At 55.8% G+C, this 16,885-nt stretch overlaps 1 protein-coding gene across 16 annotated transcripts in view; it reads left to right on the forward strand.

Annotated features, from left to right (window-relative positions):
* Positions 1-16,885, forward strand: part of SYNGAP1 (synaptic Ras GTPase activating protein 1) — a 31,084-nt gene that overhangs the window by 7,673 nt on the left and 6,526 nt on the right. For 9 of the 16 annotated variants that reach the window (XR_003910666.1, XM_029944351.1, XM_029944352.1 and 6 more), the window contains 14 exons: positions 3,835-3,926; positions 4,428-4,549; positions 6,320-6,473; positions 6,690-6,788; positions 8,246-8,872; positions 9,014-9,158; positions 9,372-9,516; positions 11,036-11,272; positions 11,409-11,610; positions 11,820-11,998; positions 12,676-12,717; positions 13,103-14,177; positions 14,493-14,666; positions 16,338-16,549. Coding sequence is in view for 15 of the 16 variants with exons in the window: in XM_029944351.1 (XP_029800211.1) it covers positions 3,835-3,926; positions 4,428-4,549; positions 6,320-6,473; positions 6,690-6,788; positions 8,246-8,872; positions 9,014-9,158; positions 9,372-9,516; positions 11,036-11,272; positions 11,409-11,610; positions 11,820-11,998; positions 12,676-12,717; positions 13,103-14,177; positions 14,493-14,666; positions 16,338-16,549 (3,505 nt within the window). In the remaining variant the exon portion in view is untranslated. Of the gene's footprint in view, positions 1-17; positions 79-2,906; positions 3,719-3,834; positions 3,927-4,427; positions 4,550-6,319; positions 6,474-6,689; positions 6,789-8,245; positions 8,873-9,013; positions 9,159-9,371; positions 9,517-11,035; positions 11,273-11,408; positions 11,611-11,819; positions 11,999-12,675; positions 12,718-13,102; positions 14,178-14,492; positions 14,667-16,337; positions 16,550-16,885 lie in introns of those variants that run through there. The other 7 variants (XM_029944353.1, XM_029944363.1, XM_029944364.1 and 4 more) reach the window with 6 other exon arrangements.

Genomic DNA, 16,885 nt, shown 5'->3' on the forward strand with positions numbered 1-16,885 from the left:
GCGGCGGCGGCGGCGGCGGCGGCGGCAGCTGCTCCCTCCGCATGTTCTCGCTGCATCTTCCGAGTGGGGGGAGTTATGGTAACTGGAGGGGGGTAGCGGAGGTGGGGGGTTGGGGGCCGGCCTCGGCGGGCCAGGGTCGCGGGCACGCGGGGGAGGCCGGTGTGGGGTGATCTTGGAGCCCCTTGGTGGACACGGCAGCCCGCGTGTCCGTGAATGTGTTCGTGTCCATGCTCGTGTTCCCTGTGTGTCGATGCCATGTGTACCCAGAGCCCAGTTCCTCTTGCACACATGTGCAGCCAGCCGTGTGAAAGCTTGTTCTGTCTCATCGTGCTTCTGTTCGGTTCCTATCTAGGAGGCTGCTGGCTCGGCCACTGGTCATACTGGTATACATGTCACCTCTGACCCTAAACATGCATGTCTCTCTCTGGCTGGGGCTCACCTCCAGTCTCCTGTGTGTAGGGATGTGTGGCTGCATGAGCAGGATTTTCCCTGTCCCTGGTGGCAGGTGTGTGTCTTTGCATGTGTTCCATCATTGGCCTGGGTATCTGTGTCAATCCCAGCACGGGTGTCCAGGGTGTGTCTGGATGTGGGTGGTGTGCAAGTGGAGGAAGGGAGTGAGTGTGTGTGAGTGGGCTTCTTGGCATCCTACTATGTATGGAACACCTTTGGGCTAGGCAGGTGTGAGCCCCTGGTGTATCTGGGAGTAGGGACAGAAAAGCTGAAAAAGAAAGGAGTGGGGAGAAAGTGAAAAAGTGGGGAGAAAGGAGGTGAAGGGGAATGAGAGAGGCTTGGCTAAGAGGGAAGGAAAAGCTGGAGAATGAGAATGTGGGAGATATTTGAGCCAGATTGAGGAGAAAAGAGGATAAGAGAGCTTAAGATGGGGAACTGCAAGGAGATGGAGGGAGAAGGGGTCTGGGAGCTGGGAAGGAGGGGCGGGGAGAGGAGAGAAGCCTTTTAGTAAAGCTATCTCTTGAGAAAAGAAAGGGGCAAGATGAGAGAGGGCACCAGCTCACGTAGGCTTTATAGGATGGGGCTTGGTTGGATGAGGGATGGTCACTCAGGTATAGAGGCTGGCTCACTGTGAGGCCTGTCACTGCAGGTACTGTCATTAGAGCTTCTTGTCCCCTGCACAGTTTTGCCCCCCATTTCTCTGCTCTGTCCAGCTCTGTTCTTCATGCTGCTCTGGCAACCTTTCTCCTTGGGTCCCCTCAAGAGCTGCCAGCTGGGTAGGACAGGGAAGAAAGGCCAAAGGGAAGGTTAGGGATTTGGGGGATTGGAGGGCAGGGGGAGATTCTGTGGGTGATGGCAAGATTAGACAGGTGGGAGAGGCGGGAGTCCAAGCCCTTGCTGTGTGTGTGTGAGAGTGCAATTGTGTGTGTACACAGGGTGTGTACATGTGTGGGTGTGTGCACAATGCCTGTGTTACGGGTGTGTGTAGGTGGCTGTTATGTGTGTGCATGTCTGTATATATCGTGCAGGGATGGGACATGGAGACCCAGGATCACAGTGTACACTTACCAGGTTTGCTGTGTGTGTGTACTCGGGTATGTGCAGTGTTGTTGCATGCAGCATTAGTAACAGAATGTCCTGTGTTTCTGTCACTCTGTTTCCTTTCTCTTTGTGTTTTTCTTTTTTTGCGGTAGTGAGAGTCTCTGTGAGCTTATGTGTACGGGGCTTACGCGTACCTGTGACTTAGTGTGAGTTCATGCATCTTCGCTCCTGGTTCTATTACTTCCAAGAACCAAGTGAACCAATTGGCAAATTTGTTCCTTTTCTGTCAATTCTTTAGTTCCAAAGCAAAATCTTAGTGGATTTAAAGTTAGTCTTTGTGCCTTATTAGAGGAGCTTGCATATGAAAGTAGTAGCCGAGTTAGGTTCCTTGGAATGGAAGGGAGGCAGCCATGCCTGAGAAATTCGGAGACTAGGAAAAAGATATCCTTAGATGCATTGTTGAGCGTGTCCTCAGAAGGGTAATTAACACATTTGCTTCGTGTTTTTTCCTTATTCTGAGCACAGTCACTGATGCCTGTGTTGGAGTCAGGGAAGGGCTGAGGGAGAAAAAGGGGTGTCCTGAGATGGAATGAATGTGGTCATACTTCCCATGTGAATGAAGGATGTTTTTGCTATTGGGGTACTGGCATACCTTGCTGTGGTTGGGATCATGGTATACTCCAGCATGTATCTTAGAGGTTAAACTGACTTCCTGTGTGTGTGTGTGTGTGTGTGTGTGTGTGTGTATAAGGGTTCGATGTCTAATTTGTAATGTGCTGCCCACATGATTGCCCAAGGGACTGGGGCCACAGGTGCACACCAGCAGCTCTTATGTGGGTGTCTGGGTCCTGTTGCAGTGTTCACATATGTCTAAGCATGTATCCCGTGGGGTATGTGGGTCTCAAGGTCTCAGAACGTGGATCCTGGCACCCCTGTGCTCACAGTTGTCTGTATGTCTCATAAGCACCTAGATCCCTATTTTTTGTATTGTGGTTATATACACGTACCCCCACAGGTCAGTGTATGTTTCTGTGCTCTACACACATGTCCCCAAGGGTCTGACAAGGGTTCCTGTGTCATGGGGTCCACATTTTTGTGGGCAGACCTTCTAACACCTGGGCTTTAGAGGCACAGGGAAACTGGAGACTGATTCTAGGGCAAGTTGCTGGTGATTTGCAATTCTGGAAGCAGACAGAGAAAATATAGCTGTGGCCCTCCCTTGTTCTGGAACCTAGAGGGTTAACAGGCAGCTCTTCCGGTCTCTCAACCCCCCCCCCCCCCCCCCCCCCCCCCCCCGCCTGTAGCTTCTTGTTGCCGTGGTGATGATAGCCCCGCCCCTGATGCAGCACCTGCCCCCCCATTGGCTGCAGTGGTGACTGTGGGGCTGAGGGGGGAGCCCAGGCCTGGGCAGCCATTCTGGAGCTGGAGCCGGAGCTTGGCATCCCCCCACTTTCATTCTCCTCTAGCCCCTTGGCCCCTCTAAATTCCCTGGCAGCAGAGCCCCAGCTTCCCTCCTCCGAGCTGCCACCCCTCTAGACTCTTGGCAGTCCGAGCTTCATCCGCATTCTCTTCCCCTCCTCCTCTCCCTACCCTCACTTGGGAGTCCCCTGAACCTCCACTGCTCATCGTCCCCACTCCCTGCCCACTCCCCTGCATTCTTCTCTTTTCCTCTTCCCCACCCCCCTTCCCTTCAGAGTCCCTGCCACTGCAGTGCACGTGGAACCGGCCCTTCTCCCCTCCCCCTCCCATCTGCCCCTTCCTTGAATTTTCTGTCCCCAGGCTTCTTTCCCTGCCACTCCTCACAGGTCCCTTCTAAGACTTCCCCCTCCAGACCAGGGAGGGGGTCATGGGAGGCAGCCCTGACTGTCCTGGCAGGCAGGGGACCCAGGAGAGGGCGTCAGGTAGAAGATGTGCCCAGCTGAGGGGAGAGGAATGCCTGCCTATGGGCAATGACCTTTAACCCAACTCCCCCCCCCCCCAGCTAGCCCCTTCCTGGGGGGGTGGGCACCAACGACCTAGCTTTGGTGGCTCTTTGGTGTCCTTTTATCACTGGGGTTTTACTGACCCTCTCAGCCATGCCCTTCTGCTGACTGCCAGTCCCAGTCATGGGCCTAAGGCCTCCCACCCCATCCCCCTCGGGGGGCTCCGGCTCGGGTTCTTTACCCCCTCCTTCCCGCCGCCAGCCTCTCAGCCGCCGCTGCTCTTCCTGCTGCTTTCCGGGGGGTAGGTGAGGCTGGAGCTGAGGGCAGAGGGAGGTGGACGAATGGGCTGGGGCCAGAGTTGGAAACCTGGGCTAACAGCGACCCCTCCCAACTTCCCTTCTGGCTCTTTATCCTCCTCCAGAATACCACTTGGGTCGCTCGAGGAGGAAGAGCGTCCCAGGGGGGAAGCAGTACAGCATGGAGGCCGCCCCCGCTGCGCCCTTCCGGCCCTCGGTGAGTGAAGGCACCAGCCAGATGTGGCTCAGCTGGGCCCCCTCCCCTCTAGCCCCAGCTGGAGCCCCAGGATTCTGAGAAAGGGGGCAAGAGGGAGAGAGAGAGAAAGCGCGCGCACACTCACTTATGCCCGCGCCTCTCCTTATCTCTTTGGTTTCTCCCTCCTTGGCTCTTTCCCCTTGCTTCTCAGACCAGCCCTACCACCTTCTCCAAGCTGGTGTGTGTGTGTGTGTGTGTGTGTGTGTGTGTGTGTGTGTGTGTGTGTGTGTGTGTGTGAGTGAGAGAGAGAGAGAGAGAGCGCGCGCAAGAGAGCGCTTGTACCATTGGGAGCAAGGGAAGAAAAATTGGTAGCAGTGCTCCTATTTCCATTTCCTCACTTCTAGAGACTTCCCTTTCCCCCCTATCCCACTTTCATCCAGGGACTCTACCGGCTGAGGGGTGAGTAGGTAGAACTGACCCTGCCCCCAATCCACCCCTATCCCCATTTCCCCCCCACCCCAGCAAGGCTTTCTGAGCCGGAGGCTAAAAAGCTCCATCAAACGAACGAAGTCACAGCCCAAACTTGACCGGACCAGCAGTTTTCGCCAGATCCTGCCTCGCTTCAGAAGTGCTGACCATGACCGGTACAGGGGCTGGAGTGGGCGGGATGAGTTGGATGCAGCATAGGGGACTCTTGGGTGAGGTTGAGGGGAAGAAGGTTATCTAGGTGCGGAGAATGAAGGCCTCAGATTGGTGGATTGGTTGAAGGATGCTATGGGACAAGGGACAGAATGGAGAAGAGGAAATGGCAGGAGAGGGGCAGGATGCAGGGGGAGGACAAGCAGAGAGGCAGGAAGAGAATGAAGGTGAGGCCAAGGAGGGACTCTTCTGGTCAGCAGAAGGATGGGCTCCAGCCCAGGATTGAGCTGTACAGGACAGAGGAGGAGTAATGGAGCCTGGGAGCCAGGGAAACACTGAAGGAATCCAGGGAAGGGGTGATGGGACGGTAGGAGAGGGAGCAGTGTGATCTAGGAGAAGGGTGTGAGGGAACGGCAGCAGCCGGAGGGGGCCGGGGCTGGCAGATGCTAATGGCTGAGGGAAGGGCAGCACAGAGCCTGACAGAAGGGGGAGGCTGACCCAGGCATACAGGTTGACGGAACTGGGAGGGGAAGCAGTAGGGTTAATCGGGACTGAGGTATGAGGAAGCAGCCCCTCCGAGAAGTCCAGAGCACACTGTCTCTGAGACGCGTTGCAGGAGACCTGACATTTGCTTTTGTTGTCTGCCTCTTGGGGTCCCTCTTTGGATCTCCCCCTCACCCAGTCTCACTCTAGGGAGAACCCTGTCCTTCCTTTCCCCCATGTCTGGCCGCCCCCAGGATTGGGCAGGTAGGGAGGTTGGGATAGGTGAGTCACACCTTCCCCTACCCCCCTCCTGTGTCACCAGAGCTGGATTTGGGCCTGGCGGGGGGTGAGGGCATGGTATTCCTGGCCGCGGGGGCGGGGGGCCGGGGGAGCGTCGCGCTGACGGCAAAGGAGCCCAAGATGACGGGGCTGCTATAAATAGCCTCATGGAGGCTCCCACACCCGACTTCTCCCTCCCGCTTTCCTACTGCTCTCCACTCTTCCTCCCCTAGCCATCTCCCAGCCGCTCACTAGCCCACCCCTCTGTATTGTGTGCCCCATCCTCCATTTCCTCAGCCCCCCTTACCTTCTGCTCCGTGGTGTGGTCCCTGCTTGTCCCTCATCTCTGTTCCCACGCCCATCTTTCCAGCTGCTCCTCATCTTCTCCCATCCTCTGTCTTTCTGCACGTGGCTTTGCCTCCCCCTTCTCTCTGCTGCCCTACCTCCTCCTCTTCCCCAGGCCCCATTTGCAATCTCTTCCTTCTCACTTCTCTGCCCACAGCTTTCTCCTATTGCTTGTGATTTTCCCTCCCTCCTTCCTATGATTCTGCTAAAACTTGTCTCTTTCTTTCATTCATTCATTCTTTGAATCATTAAATGTTTTTTAGGTACTATCTGTGTGCCAGGCCCAAATAAACATTTTTTTTTGTATTTTTGGTTTTTCCATTTTTTCCCCCTTATATTGAGGCTCTGATTTGGGGGGGAGGGTCACTTAGAAGTGCCCCACGCCTACCTGTTCTCTTTGGGGTTTTTTGCCTTTCTGCCATGGTCCATTTCTGGGTTGAGATATTTCCAGGTGTCCCCAGTCCTCACAATCCCTTACGTGTGAATTGGGGGGTAGGCGTTTCTTAAAGGGCCCTGGCTTCTCTCACTTTTCTCATGTCTTTCTGTCTGTGTCTGTGTGGGAAGGGGGCTCAGAGGACTCTTCCTCTAGGTCCTCACCTTAGAGCTGGACCCTGGGGGGTACACTAAGAGTGGGGCCCTGACCCTGTCATCTGACCCTTCCCTTCCAGGGCCCGGCTGATGCAGAGCTTCAAGGAGTCACACTCACACGAGTCTTTGCTGAGCCCTAGCAGTGCGGCCGAGGCCTTGGAGCTCAACTTGGATGAAGATTCCATTATCAAGCCAGTGCATAGCTCCATCCTGGGCCAGGAGTTCTGTTTTGAGGTACTGGGTCTTATGGACTGAGGAGGGCAGGAGTGATGGAGGGTGAGGGCACAGAGGCCTGGAGAAGGTGGCACAGGTGGGGATGGTAAGGAAACGGAAACCTCTGGGGTTGAGAGAAAGGAGGGCAGGCCAGGGAGGAGGACAGCGATGGAGTCTCCAGTCTTAGGAGTCATCTTCCCTCTGGAGCCCCATCTCACCCCCCCCACCCCTCTTTAGGTAACAACGTCTTCAGGAACAAAATGTTTTGCCTGTCGTTCTGCCGCCGAAAGGGACAAATGGATCGAGAACCTACAACGGGCAGTAAAACCCAACAAGGTATTGGGAGTAAAGGAGACACAGACAGCATGGCCAAGGCAAAGGTCAAGCCACAGGGGGAGCTGGGGGGCGAGGGGGCAAGGTGAGCTCTATAGGAAAGGGAGTCTTGGAGAGGAGGGGATCTGGATGAGCAGAAGGTGACTTTTTTCTGAGTTCCCCGTTTCTTTTACCATGCCTTCTACCTCGTGGTCTGTTTCCCTACCATAGAAGTCACAGACTTACAGAGCCGATTCATCTGGCAGCAACACCCCACCAACACCGGGACAGTGGTCGCCTAGCTCCTGCTTGCAGCGTTCCTGCACAGTCAAGTGTCTAGGCCTTAGTTTCCTCTCCATAGAGCTGGTGGGAATGGGGCTTAGATGGGGCTTAGATGATCTCTAAAGTCCCTCTGGCTCAGAAATTCTACAGCCTGTGTTCTTCCCAAGGCTTCTCTTCTCCAGGAGACACGCTCCCTGTTCCCTCAGCTGTTCTAGAATCCCAGTTTCCAGTGAGCCCACAGTCCTGGTGACCCTCCTCTGGGGGAGCCCTTGTATTTCATTGTCCTTAATTAGACCCTAGGTGCTGGATACAGTCTAACTTGTCCAAATGCCATGCTGTCTTCTCACTGCGATGCCCCCTGAGCTCCACTATGACCTTGTGGCCCATTGTATCCTCCAGGCCCTTTCATGCTACATATAGCCTCCCCCATCCTGTATTTATGCAACTCGCTTTTGTTTTTTTTTGCAATCAACTTCTGATTGTCTTTGGAGGACTCCCCAGTTTTTCCCTTCAAATTCTACCTTATTATTTTTGGTTTATTATTTTGGCTTCTGAAATTTTTCCCAATGCTGATTCTGTTGTCTGATGTGTGAGCTACCATCTGCATTAGTCTTCTAGGGCTGCTATAACCAATCACCACCAATTAGGTCACTTAAAACAAAAGAACTTTATTCTGTAACAGCTTAGGAGACTAAAAGTCCACAATCGAGGTGTTGGCAGAACCTTGCTCACTTGAAGCTCTAAGGGAGAATCTTTCCCTGCCTCTTTTTGTTTTTGCTTTTGTTTTCTTTTTTTCTTTCTTGCCTTTTGAGAGCTCCTGTAGTTGCCAACAATCTTTGGCATTCCTTGACTTACAGCTGCGTCTCTCCAATTTCTGCCTCCGTGTGTCTCTGGTCTCTAAAACTCTCTCCATACAGATATGAGGTATTGGATTTAGGGCCCACTCTAATCTAGGATGAATACATCTTAATATGAGCGTATGTGTGAGGACCCTCATCCCAATTAAAGTCCCGTTCATAGGTTTCAAGTGGACATGAATTTTGGAGGGGGGGACACTATTCAACCCAGTACACGTCTTCTCAGCCTTACAATTGCTGTCTCAGAGACTCTGTCTCACTTTCTCATCGTCTCTTCCCTCTTGGTGTCTCTGTCTCTCTCTCCCTTCCCCTTTGTCCGCCGCACCCACCCCACCCCACCAGGACAACAGCCGCCGGGTGGACAACGTGCTGAAGCTGTGGATCATAGAGGCTCGGGAACTGCCCCCCAAGAAGCGGTACTACTGCGAGCTCTGCCTGGATGACATGCTGTACGCACGCACCACCTCCAAGCCCCGGTCGGCCTCGGGGGACACCGTCTTCTGGGGCGAGCACTTTGAGTTTAACAACCTGCCTGCTGTCCGCGCCCTGCGGCTACATCTGTACCGTGACTCAGACAAAAAGCGGAAGAAGGACAAGGCGGGCTATGTTGGCCTGGTGACTGTGCCCGTGGCCACCCTAGCGGGGCGCCACTTCACAGAGCAGTGGTACCCCGTAACCCTGCCAACAGGCAGCGGGGGCTCCGGGGGCATGGGTGGCTCAGGAGGGGGCGGGGGCTCAGGGAGCGGCTCAGGGGGCAAGGGCAAAGGAGGCTGCCCAGCTGTGCGGCTGAAAGCACGTTACCAGACGATGAGTATCCTGCCCATGGAGCTGTATAAGGAGTTTGCGGAATACGTCACCAACCACTACCGGATGCTGTGTGCCGTGCTGGAGCCCGCCCTGAATGTCAAGGGCAAGGAGGAGGTTGCCAGTGCACTGGTTCACATTCTGCAGAGTACGGGCAAGGCCAAGGTGAGTGCTGTGCCCTCAGGAACAGGTAACCTGGGAGTGGGCACTTGCTTGGGAGGAGGGATAGTAAGGATAGGGCACTAACATCTTCAGAATGAGCTTGGGTTGTACGGAGGCTGACCCTTGGATTTTCCCGGGCCTCAGGACTTCCTTTCAGACATGGCCATGTCTGAGGTAGACCGGTTCATGGAACGGGAGCACCTCATATTCCGCGAGAACACGCTCGCCACTAAAGCCATAGAAGAGTACATGAGACTGATTGGTCAGAAATACCTCAAGGATGCCATTGGTACGGCCCACGCTCAGGTCTTCTTCCCAAACCCACCAGATGTGCGTCCCAGCCCTAAACCTGGCTACTCCAGACCCCAGGCCTGAATGCTTCCAAGCCTAGAGTCCCCAGACTCCAGCCTCCAACCATGGGATTCCAAGATTCCCCAATCCAGGCAGCCCCCATCCCTGCCCTTGGAAAGTATGACTACCTTCTGTTGTGCCCCCACCCCAGGGGAATTCATCCGAGCTCTGTACGAGTCCGAGGAGAACTGCGAGGTGGACCCCATCAAGTGCACGGCGTCCAGCCTGGCAGAGCACCAGGCCAACCTGCGGATGTGCTGTGAGTTGGCCCTGTGCAAGGTGGTCAACTCCCACTGGTGAGACTGGGAACGCTGGGTGGGGGCCGGGGCCGGGGTCGTGTGTTCATCTGTTCATCCATCTGTCCATCCGCAAAGAGGACTGAATACTGGTTATGGGCAAAGCGGTGTGCTCGGGGCTGTAAGGCAGACAGGGAAGAATGAGGCCTGGCCCCTGCCCTTAGAGGGACAGATTAGATACGCAGAAAGCTACAGGCCAGTTGTAGTATGTGTTAAGTGCCGAGGAAGGTTCCCTCTCCCCAGGCAACAGATAACCGGTCTACCTCAGACATGGCCAATGAGGTCAGAGAAAGTGGAGCTTTGACTAAGATAAGCTGAGAAGCCTTCATGAAAGAGGTGCTCCCCCGGCCCCCCCGGGGCTGGGCTTTGAAGACTGGGTTAGGTTCTGGCATGTGGATTTGATGGGCAAGGAAGACATTCTGGGAGAATGCTGGAGGAGGGGCACGTGCGTGAAGGTGAGGGCCCAGCAGCTTTTGGAGGCTAGCAGTTAGACCAGGTTTAATGGAGCACATGGCTCAAAATGGAGAGTGGAAGGAGAAGAGGTCTGGATGTGGGAGTTGGAGTTAGAATCTGGAAGTCCTCAGCTGCCAGGCTAAGAGTTTGAGTTCATTCGTGGGTCATGGGGTGCCATTAGTGGTGCTAGTGCCGAGAAGGATCATGACTGAGAAGATTAATCCTTAAGTGGAGTGGGGTGCAGGGGGTGACTGGGGTAGGGAGAGTGGAGCCCCAGTGAGTTGGGGTGATTGCTAATGGATCGGGATGGTGACAGGAAAGGGAGAGAGGGGCCGCTGAGGACTCTGAGGACAGGATCAGCTGGAGTCTTCAACTGATTGCAAAGAAGGGAGCTTGTCTGTGGGGAGTCAAGGATGACTCAAGAGGCCACGGGGCTGGTGTTTGAGACCTGTGGTCTCATTGAGAGAACTGGGGAAGCCAGGAGGAGGAGCTAGTTGGAGGTGTGGGGGCGATGGTGAGCTCTGCTTTACACTACGTGAGTGGAGTTGGAGTTTAAGGTGTCAATGGGACAGTGAAGTGGAACGGGGAGGTGGGGAGTGAGCTGAGCCATTGCAGAGAATGGGGGTCACGCAGGGGCACCTCCATCCCCATTTCCCTGGAATCCAGAAGAGTTGGGGGGTCCGAGCTCCCTGTACCTCAAGTGACCCTCCATCTCTCTCCCATCTCTGTCTCTCCCTGGTGTCTGTTTTTCTTCTACTCCTCTCCTTGTCTCTCTCATACGCCCTCCGTCTCTCTCCCGCATGTCTCTCTCCCCTCACCTTCTCTCCCCCTCCATTTCTCTTTCCCTAATCTGTCTGTTCCTTCTGCCATAGCCCTCTTCTTCCAGCAGCCTCCCGTCTTCCTCCTGCAGTCCCTCCCTCCCTGTCTCTCCCCCACTCTGTTTCCACACCCTCACCTCCTACCACCCCCCTCAGCATGTTCCCTGGAAGCTGAGGGTCTCTGGGGCTCAGTCCCGGTCTCTCTCTTTCTTTCTCTCTCTCTCTGTCTCCCCACCCCTTCCCCTCAGCGTGTTCCCGAGGGAGCTGAAGGAGGTGTTTGCATCTTGGCGACTGCGCTGCGCAGAGCGGGGCCGGGAGGACATCGCTGACAGGCTGATCAGCGCCTCGCTCTTCTTGCGCTTCCTCTGCCCAGCCATTATGTCGCCCAGTCTCTTTGGGCTCATGCAGGAGTACCCAGATGAGCAGACCTCACGAACCCTAACCCTCATTGCCAAGGTCATCCAGAACCTGGCCAACTTTTCCAAGTGAGGGAAGCCTCAGGCAGGGGTAGGGTGGGGCTGGGGGTGGGCAGGAAGGGTCTCCTGAGTCCCCAGAGACCCTGAGATGGGTGGGTGTGAGGCCTTCCGTGTGTGACCTCTACCTTCTGGATGCCTTGGCCAGGTTTACCTCAAAGGAGGACTTTCTGGGATTCATGAATGAGTTTCTGGAGTTGGAGTGGGGTTCCATGCAGCAGTTCCTGTATGAGATCTCCAACCTGGACACGCTTACCAACAGCAGTAGCTTTGAGGGTTACATCGACTTGGGCCGAGAGCTCTCCACACTGCATGCCCTGCTCTGGGAGGTGCTGCCCCAGCTCAGTAAGGTCAGCAAATGACCCTCTGCCACATCCCCAGATGTCTCCAAAGGCTCCTGTGGCCTGAGAGACCACCCCCTGCACAGATTTTTCCACCTTACTGTCCCCAGACGTGTCTCTAGCACCCCTCCCCCAGCTCAGATACCTTCCACCTGCACCCTCTGAGGCCCTCTTAGAGCTGGGCACTTAGCCCCCAGGTAACAGCCTCACCCTTCCAGGAAGCCCTCCTGAAGCTGGGCCCACTGCCCCGGCTCCTCAATGACATCAGCACAGCTCTGAGGAACCCCAACATCCAAAGGCAGCCGAGCCGTCAGAGTGAGCGGCCCCGGCCTCAGCCTGTGGTGCTGCGAGGCCCGTCGGCTGAGATGCAGGGCTACATGATGCGGGACCTCAACAGGTGAGCGCCTGGGACCCCCACACCGGTGCCCTGGGAACCCCTGCTTTTCTGTTCCGGATACACGTCATGGGGCCCCTGTGCATCTCTCTAGGCCTTAAAGGGAAAAAGAGGCAGGTTCTCACAGGAAATGGTAAGGAGACCGCTGTAGTCAGTGGTTAGGCTGAGAGCCCATTAAGGCCAGAGGGAGCCAGAATCTCAGAGCCCCAGGAAAAGTGTGCGGGCTCCTCCAGCTCCAGCTTGCGGTCAGCCTGGGGTCCTACTGCAGGCTCTGCTCTGCCTTGTCCCTCAGCCTGCCCATGCCTGTCCCAGAGCTAAGGTTCGGCCAGACATGTTAGATCCGCCATGTGTCAGAACGTTCAGTTGTCTCTGTGCTGGTTGGTAAATAAGCACTACCCCAGCCCACACCCGAAGCCTGTAGACCTCAGTCACGATCCAGCCCCAGAGAAGTAAGACGCGGACCCTATCAGGGCCTCCGGAGCCCCGGCATCCATTTCGATTTGGCGGCCTCAGCGGCTGCTCGTACTGATGACCGCCCCGCTTGTTCCTCCGCCCCGGTCTCCCTCCATGATGCCATACCCATTCCACCATTCCCGCTTCTCCTTCCATGCGTCCATGCCTTCTGCCCACCTCTCTCCTTCTCTCTGTCTGTGCTTGCCCCTCTTCCCATCTCTCTCCAGCTCCATCGACCTTCAGTCCTTCATGGCTCGAGGCCTCAACAGGTGAGGGGCTCTCCCCTCCCCCGCCCTCCACTCCTCTCCTATCTGCTCCCCGCTCCCACTCCAGTGGCCTTCACCTTCCTCCTCCCCTCTTCTCCTCCATGCACCCTCATCTCCTCCATATCCACCGGGACCTGCCCCTCATCCCTGCTCTTGGTGCCCCCATCTCCCCTCCTCTAGGCCTCACTTCCTCCCTGGAGGGGCCTTTTCCTTTCCTTTTTCCCATGTATCCCCCGCATCCTCCCTCCCAGAGCTGCCTGCTCCAGCTCTCTGCCCTTCCCTGTGGGTCCCACTTCTCACCCCAAGGCCTGTGCCAGACCACGGCAGGCTCAGTTGCCAGTAGTGTCAGCCTTACCTCCTGCTTGTATGCCCCTCTCCCTTCCCACAGCTCTATGGACATGGCTCGCCTCCCCTCCCCAACCAAGGAGAAGCCCCCCCCACCGCCCCCCGGTGGGGGGAAAGATCTGTTCTATGTAAGCCGCCCACCGCTGGCCCGTTCCTCGCCGGCATACTGCACGAGCAGCTCGGACATCACAGAGCCAGAGCAGAAGATGCTGAGTGTCAACAAGAGTGTCTCCATGCTGGATTTGCAGGGCGACGGGCCCGGCGGCCGCCTCAACAGCAGCAGTGTGTCCAACCTGGCGGCCGTTGGGGACCTGCTGCACTCGAGCCAGGCGTCCCTGACAGCGGCCTTGGGGCTGCGGCCTGCGCCCGCTGGACGCCTCTCCCAGGGGAGTGGCTCGTCCATCACCGCGGCTGGCATGCGCCTCAGCCAGATGGGTGTCACCACGGACGGTGTCCCTGCCCAGCAACTGCGCATCCCCCTCTCCTTTCAGAACCCTCTCTTCCACATGGCCGCTGATGGGCCAGGCCCCCCAGGGGGCCACGGAGGGGGTGGTGGCCATGGCCCTCCCTCCTCCCATCACCACCATCACCACCATCACCACCACCGAGGTGGAGAGCCCCCTGGGGACACCTTTGCCCCATTCCATGGCTATAGCAAGAGCGAGGACCTCTCCTCAGGGGTCCCCAAGCCCCCCGCCGCTTCCATCCTTCACAGCCACAGCTACAGTGATGAGTTTGGACCCTCTGGCACCGACTTCACCCGTCGGCAGCTCTCACTCCAGGACAACCTGCAGCACATGCTGTCCCCTCCCCAGATCACTATTGGTCCCCAGAGGCCTGCCCCCTCAGGGCCCGGAGGTGGGAGCGGTGGTGGGGGCAGTGGCGGGGGTGGCGGGGGCCAGCCGCCTCCATTGCAGAGGGGCAAGTCTCAGCAGTTGACGGTCAGCGCTGCCCAGAAACCCCGGCCATCCAGTGGGAATCTGTTGCAGTCACCGGAGCCGAGTTACGGCCCTGCCCGTCCGCGGCAACAAAGCCTCAGCAAAGAGGGCAGCATTGGGGGCAGCGGGGGCAGCGGTGGCGGAGGGGGTGGGGGGCTCAAGCCCTCCATCACCAAGCAGGTACGTGAGGGTGGAAGGCCAAGTGGGTGAGGGACGGGGAGGGAAGAAGGAGACCGAGTGAGGAGGTGGGGGCAGAATAGAGTGTGTGGCCTGAAATGACAATTTTCTCACCCCCTTTCATTCATTAAACAAGTGTATGTAAAGTCCCTGCTATGCGCTACATCCTGTTCTAGGCACTGTGGATTCAAGATCAACACTAGAGCAGGGGAACAAGGTTGGGACGGTCGTCTCCTTTGGCAGCACTGCCTCCTTCTAAATGCACCCTGCCTTCTCCCACCTTTCCTCTCTATTCACCCCCACCTTGCCCCATCCCAGCATTCTCAGGCGCCATCCACGCTGAACCCCACAATGCCAGCCTCTGAGCGGACGGTGGCCTGGGTCTCCAACATGCCTCACCTATCAGCTGACATCGAGAGTGCCCACATCGAGCGAGAAGAGTACAAGCTCAAGGAGTACTCTAAGTCGATGGATGAGAGCCGGCTGGACAGGGTACGCTGGGCCCCTGACCTTCCCATTACCACAGGGGGAGCCTCTAGTTGCCTCCCAGGGAAGCACCCAAGGTCACGTAATTATGGTGGAAAGAAGAGACAAAGATCTGGTCCCCTTCCTTGAGAAGCCCTCAGTCTATCAGGAGAGGCTGTCGACAGTCTCTTGGAAAGCCAACTTTCACCTTTGTTTTGGGGCATACACACGTCGTAGACTGTCTCGGGAGAAAGATTTCTGTGTTAAGGCTTATTTCTACATTCTTCCCCAGGGAGAACATAAGCCCTGGCTCCTGTGACTACTCAGGAAAGGGGAAGTGGCTTTGCCGGCAGTGCGAACTAATCAATTGCGCAGGGGGCACGGTGGTTGCACTTGTACTACAAATGGTGTCCAGCTTACCCAGTCACTGTGCTGTAGGCATAGGGGACAGAGGGTGGGTGTTGGAGAGTGGTATGTCTTGGCCTGTGTGTGGAAAGACCATCCAGACTCTCAGCTGGTGATGCCCAGAGCAAAAGACAGCAAGAGCTCAGGGGCACTCACAGATAATTTATTAGAAAGTTCCTTGGGGAAGCTGTTGCTCCAGGGGCTCTGAAGAAGAGGGTAACTGTAGGATTAGGTTAATGTGAAGAATGTCTGACTCCAACTTGGGGGAGCAGAGAGAAGTTTCTTGGGGGATGTGGTCTTTGAGCGTAAGAAAATGTTGGTACTGATATAGATGGACTTGGTGTAGCAGGTTCCATGAGAGGATTAAGCCCTAATGCCCCAAGGTAGCCATTTCAGGTAATAGATAACATCTTTCTTTTGCATTTAGAATGGGCTTGGTTATGTATGTATTTTCTCTGGAGAATGAGAAAATACTCTCCCAAGTCATTTTTCCTCTTCTATGGCTTGGATGAGATATTTTTGTTGATGAAGGCTCTAGACTAGTGCCGTCCAGTAGAACTTTATGCAGTAATGGGAAGTGTTATGTGATTTGCACTGTCCAGTGTCCAGTGTCTCAGTGTCCAGTGTCCTGGCCACATGTGGCTGATGCAGTTGAGGAGCTGAATTTTTAGTTTTATTTAAATTTTAAATAGCCACATGTGGCTAGTGGCTCCTGTATCAGATAGCACAGCTCTAGACTCTGGGGCCAGTAGGGCAGATAAAATGACTCATACGTGCCCTTCCAGTCTCAGAATTCCAGGATCATTATCAACAGTGAGGCATCCCTAGATGCTCATCCTGGACTTGTTTGAAGCCCAGACCCCTGACCCCACATAGCCTCTCCTTATCTGATGTCTTTTCTTCCTGGGTCTCCCTAATGTGCCTTGGTTGGGTTGAAGAGTCACCTTAATCTTTAATTTCTGTGTACAGTTCCTCAAGGTGTGTCTATGAGTCTGTGTGGGTTCCTGTGTGGGTCCTCCTGCGTCCAGATTTACATGTGAGGGCAGGTCAGTGCGTCTCGGTATAGAGGCATATGGCCTTGGTCCATTTTAAAGGAGCCTGAGCTCCATGGAGGAAGGGCCTTCTCAACAGCTACTATGTCCGGTATGATGAGCAGGCAGGGAAGGGGCTGGAGAAGGCAGTTGGGATGTCCCTCACCATGCAGTGGCCACTTGGTAGGCAAGGATGGAGACTGGGTGGTGGGGTCAGGGTGAGGCACCCCTCACAGTGCGGGGTCGTTTGCCCGGCGGGCAGGTGAAGGAGTATGAGGAAGAGATCCACTCGCTGAAGGAGCGGCTGCACATGTCCAACCGGAAGCTAGAAGAGTATGAGCGGAGACTGCTGTCCCAGGAAGAGCAGACCAGCAAAATCTTGATGCAGTATCAGGCCAGACTGGAGCAGAGCGAGAAGAGGCTAAGGCAGCAGCAGGTGGAGAAGGATTCACAGATCAAGAGCATCATTGGCAGGTGAGGGGCGGCCTGGGGAGGGGTAGCAGGGGAGAACCTGAGGCTGAAGAGAGCCAGTGAGCTCCCCCATCCTGCCTCAAGCCCCAAACTCAGGTCCCCATGAGGAACGCCCACCATCTAGAGATTGCCACCCACTCACCAATCACCCGATGGGGGAGAAACCTCTTGCTGACCGCATAAATGTCCCTGTCCCAAACCTGACCTCTCTCCTGATAGAATGACTTCCGAAGCCCTTGGAAGATGTGCTTGTTACCATCATTACTATGTGTCAGGCCCCAGCCTAGGCTGCAACTTCCCACTGGTTATTCTCAACCCAGCCTGTGATGTTCTCCCCGA

The sequence above is a fragment of the Suricata suricatta genome, chromosome 7, assembly GCF_006229205.1.
Source record: "Suricata suricatta isolate VVHF042 chromosome 7, meerkat_22Aug2017_6uvM2_HiC, whole genome shotgun sequence".
Taxonomy (NCBI): domain Eukaryota; kingdom Metazoa; phylum Chordata; class Mammalia; order Carnivora; family Herpestidae; genus Suricata; species Suricata suricatta.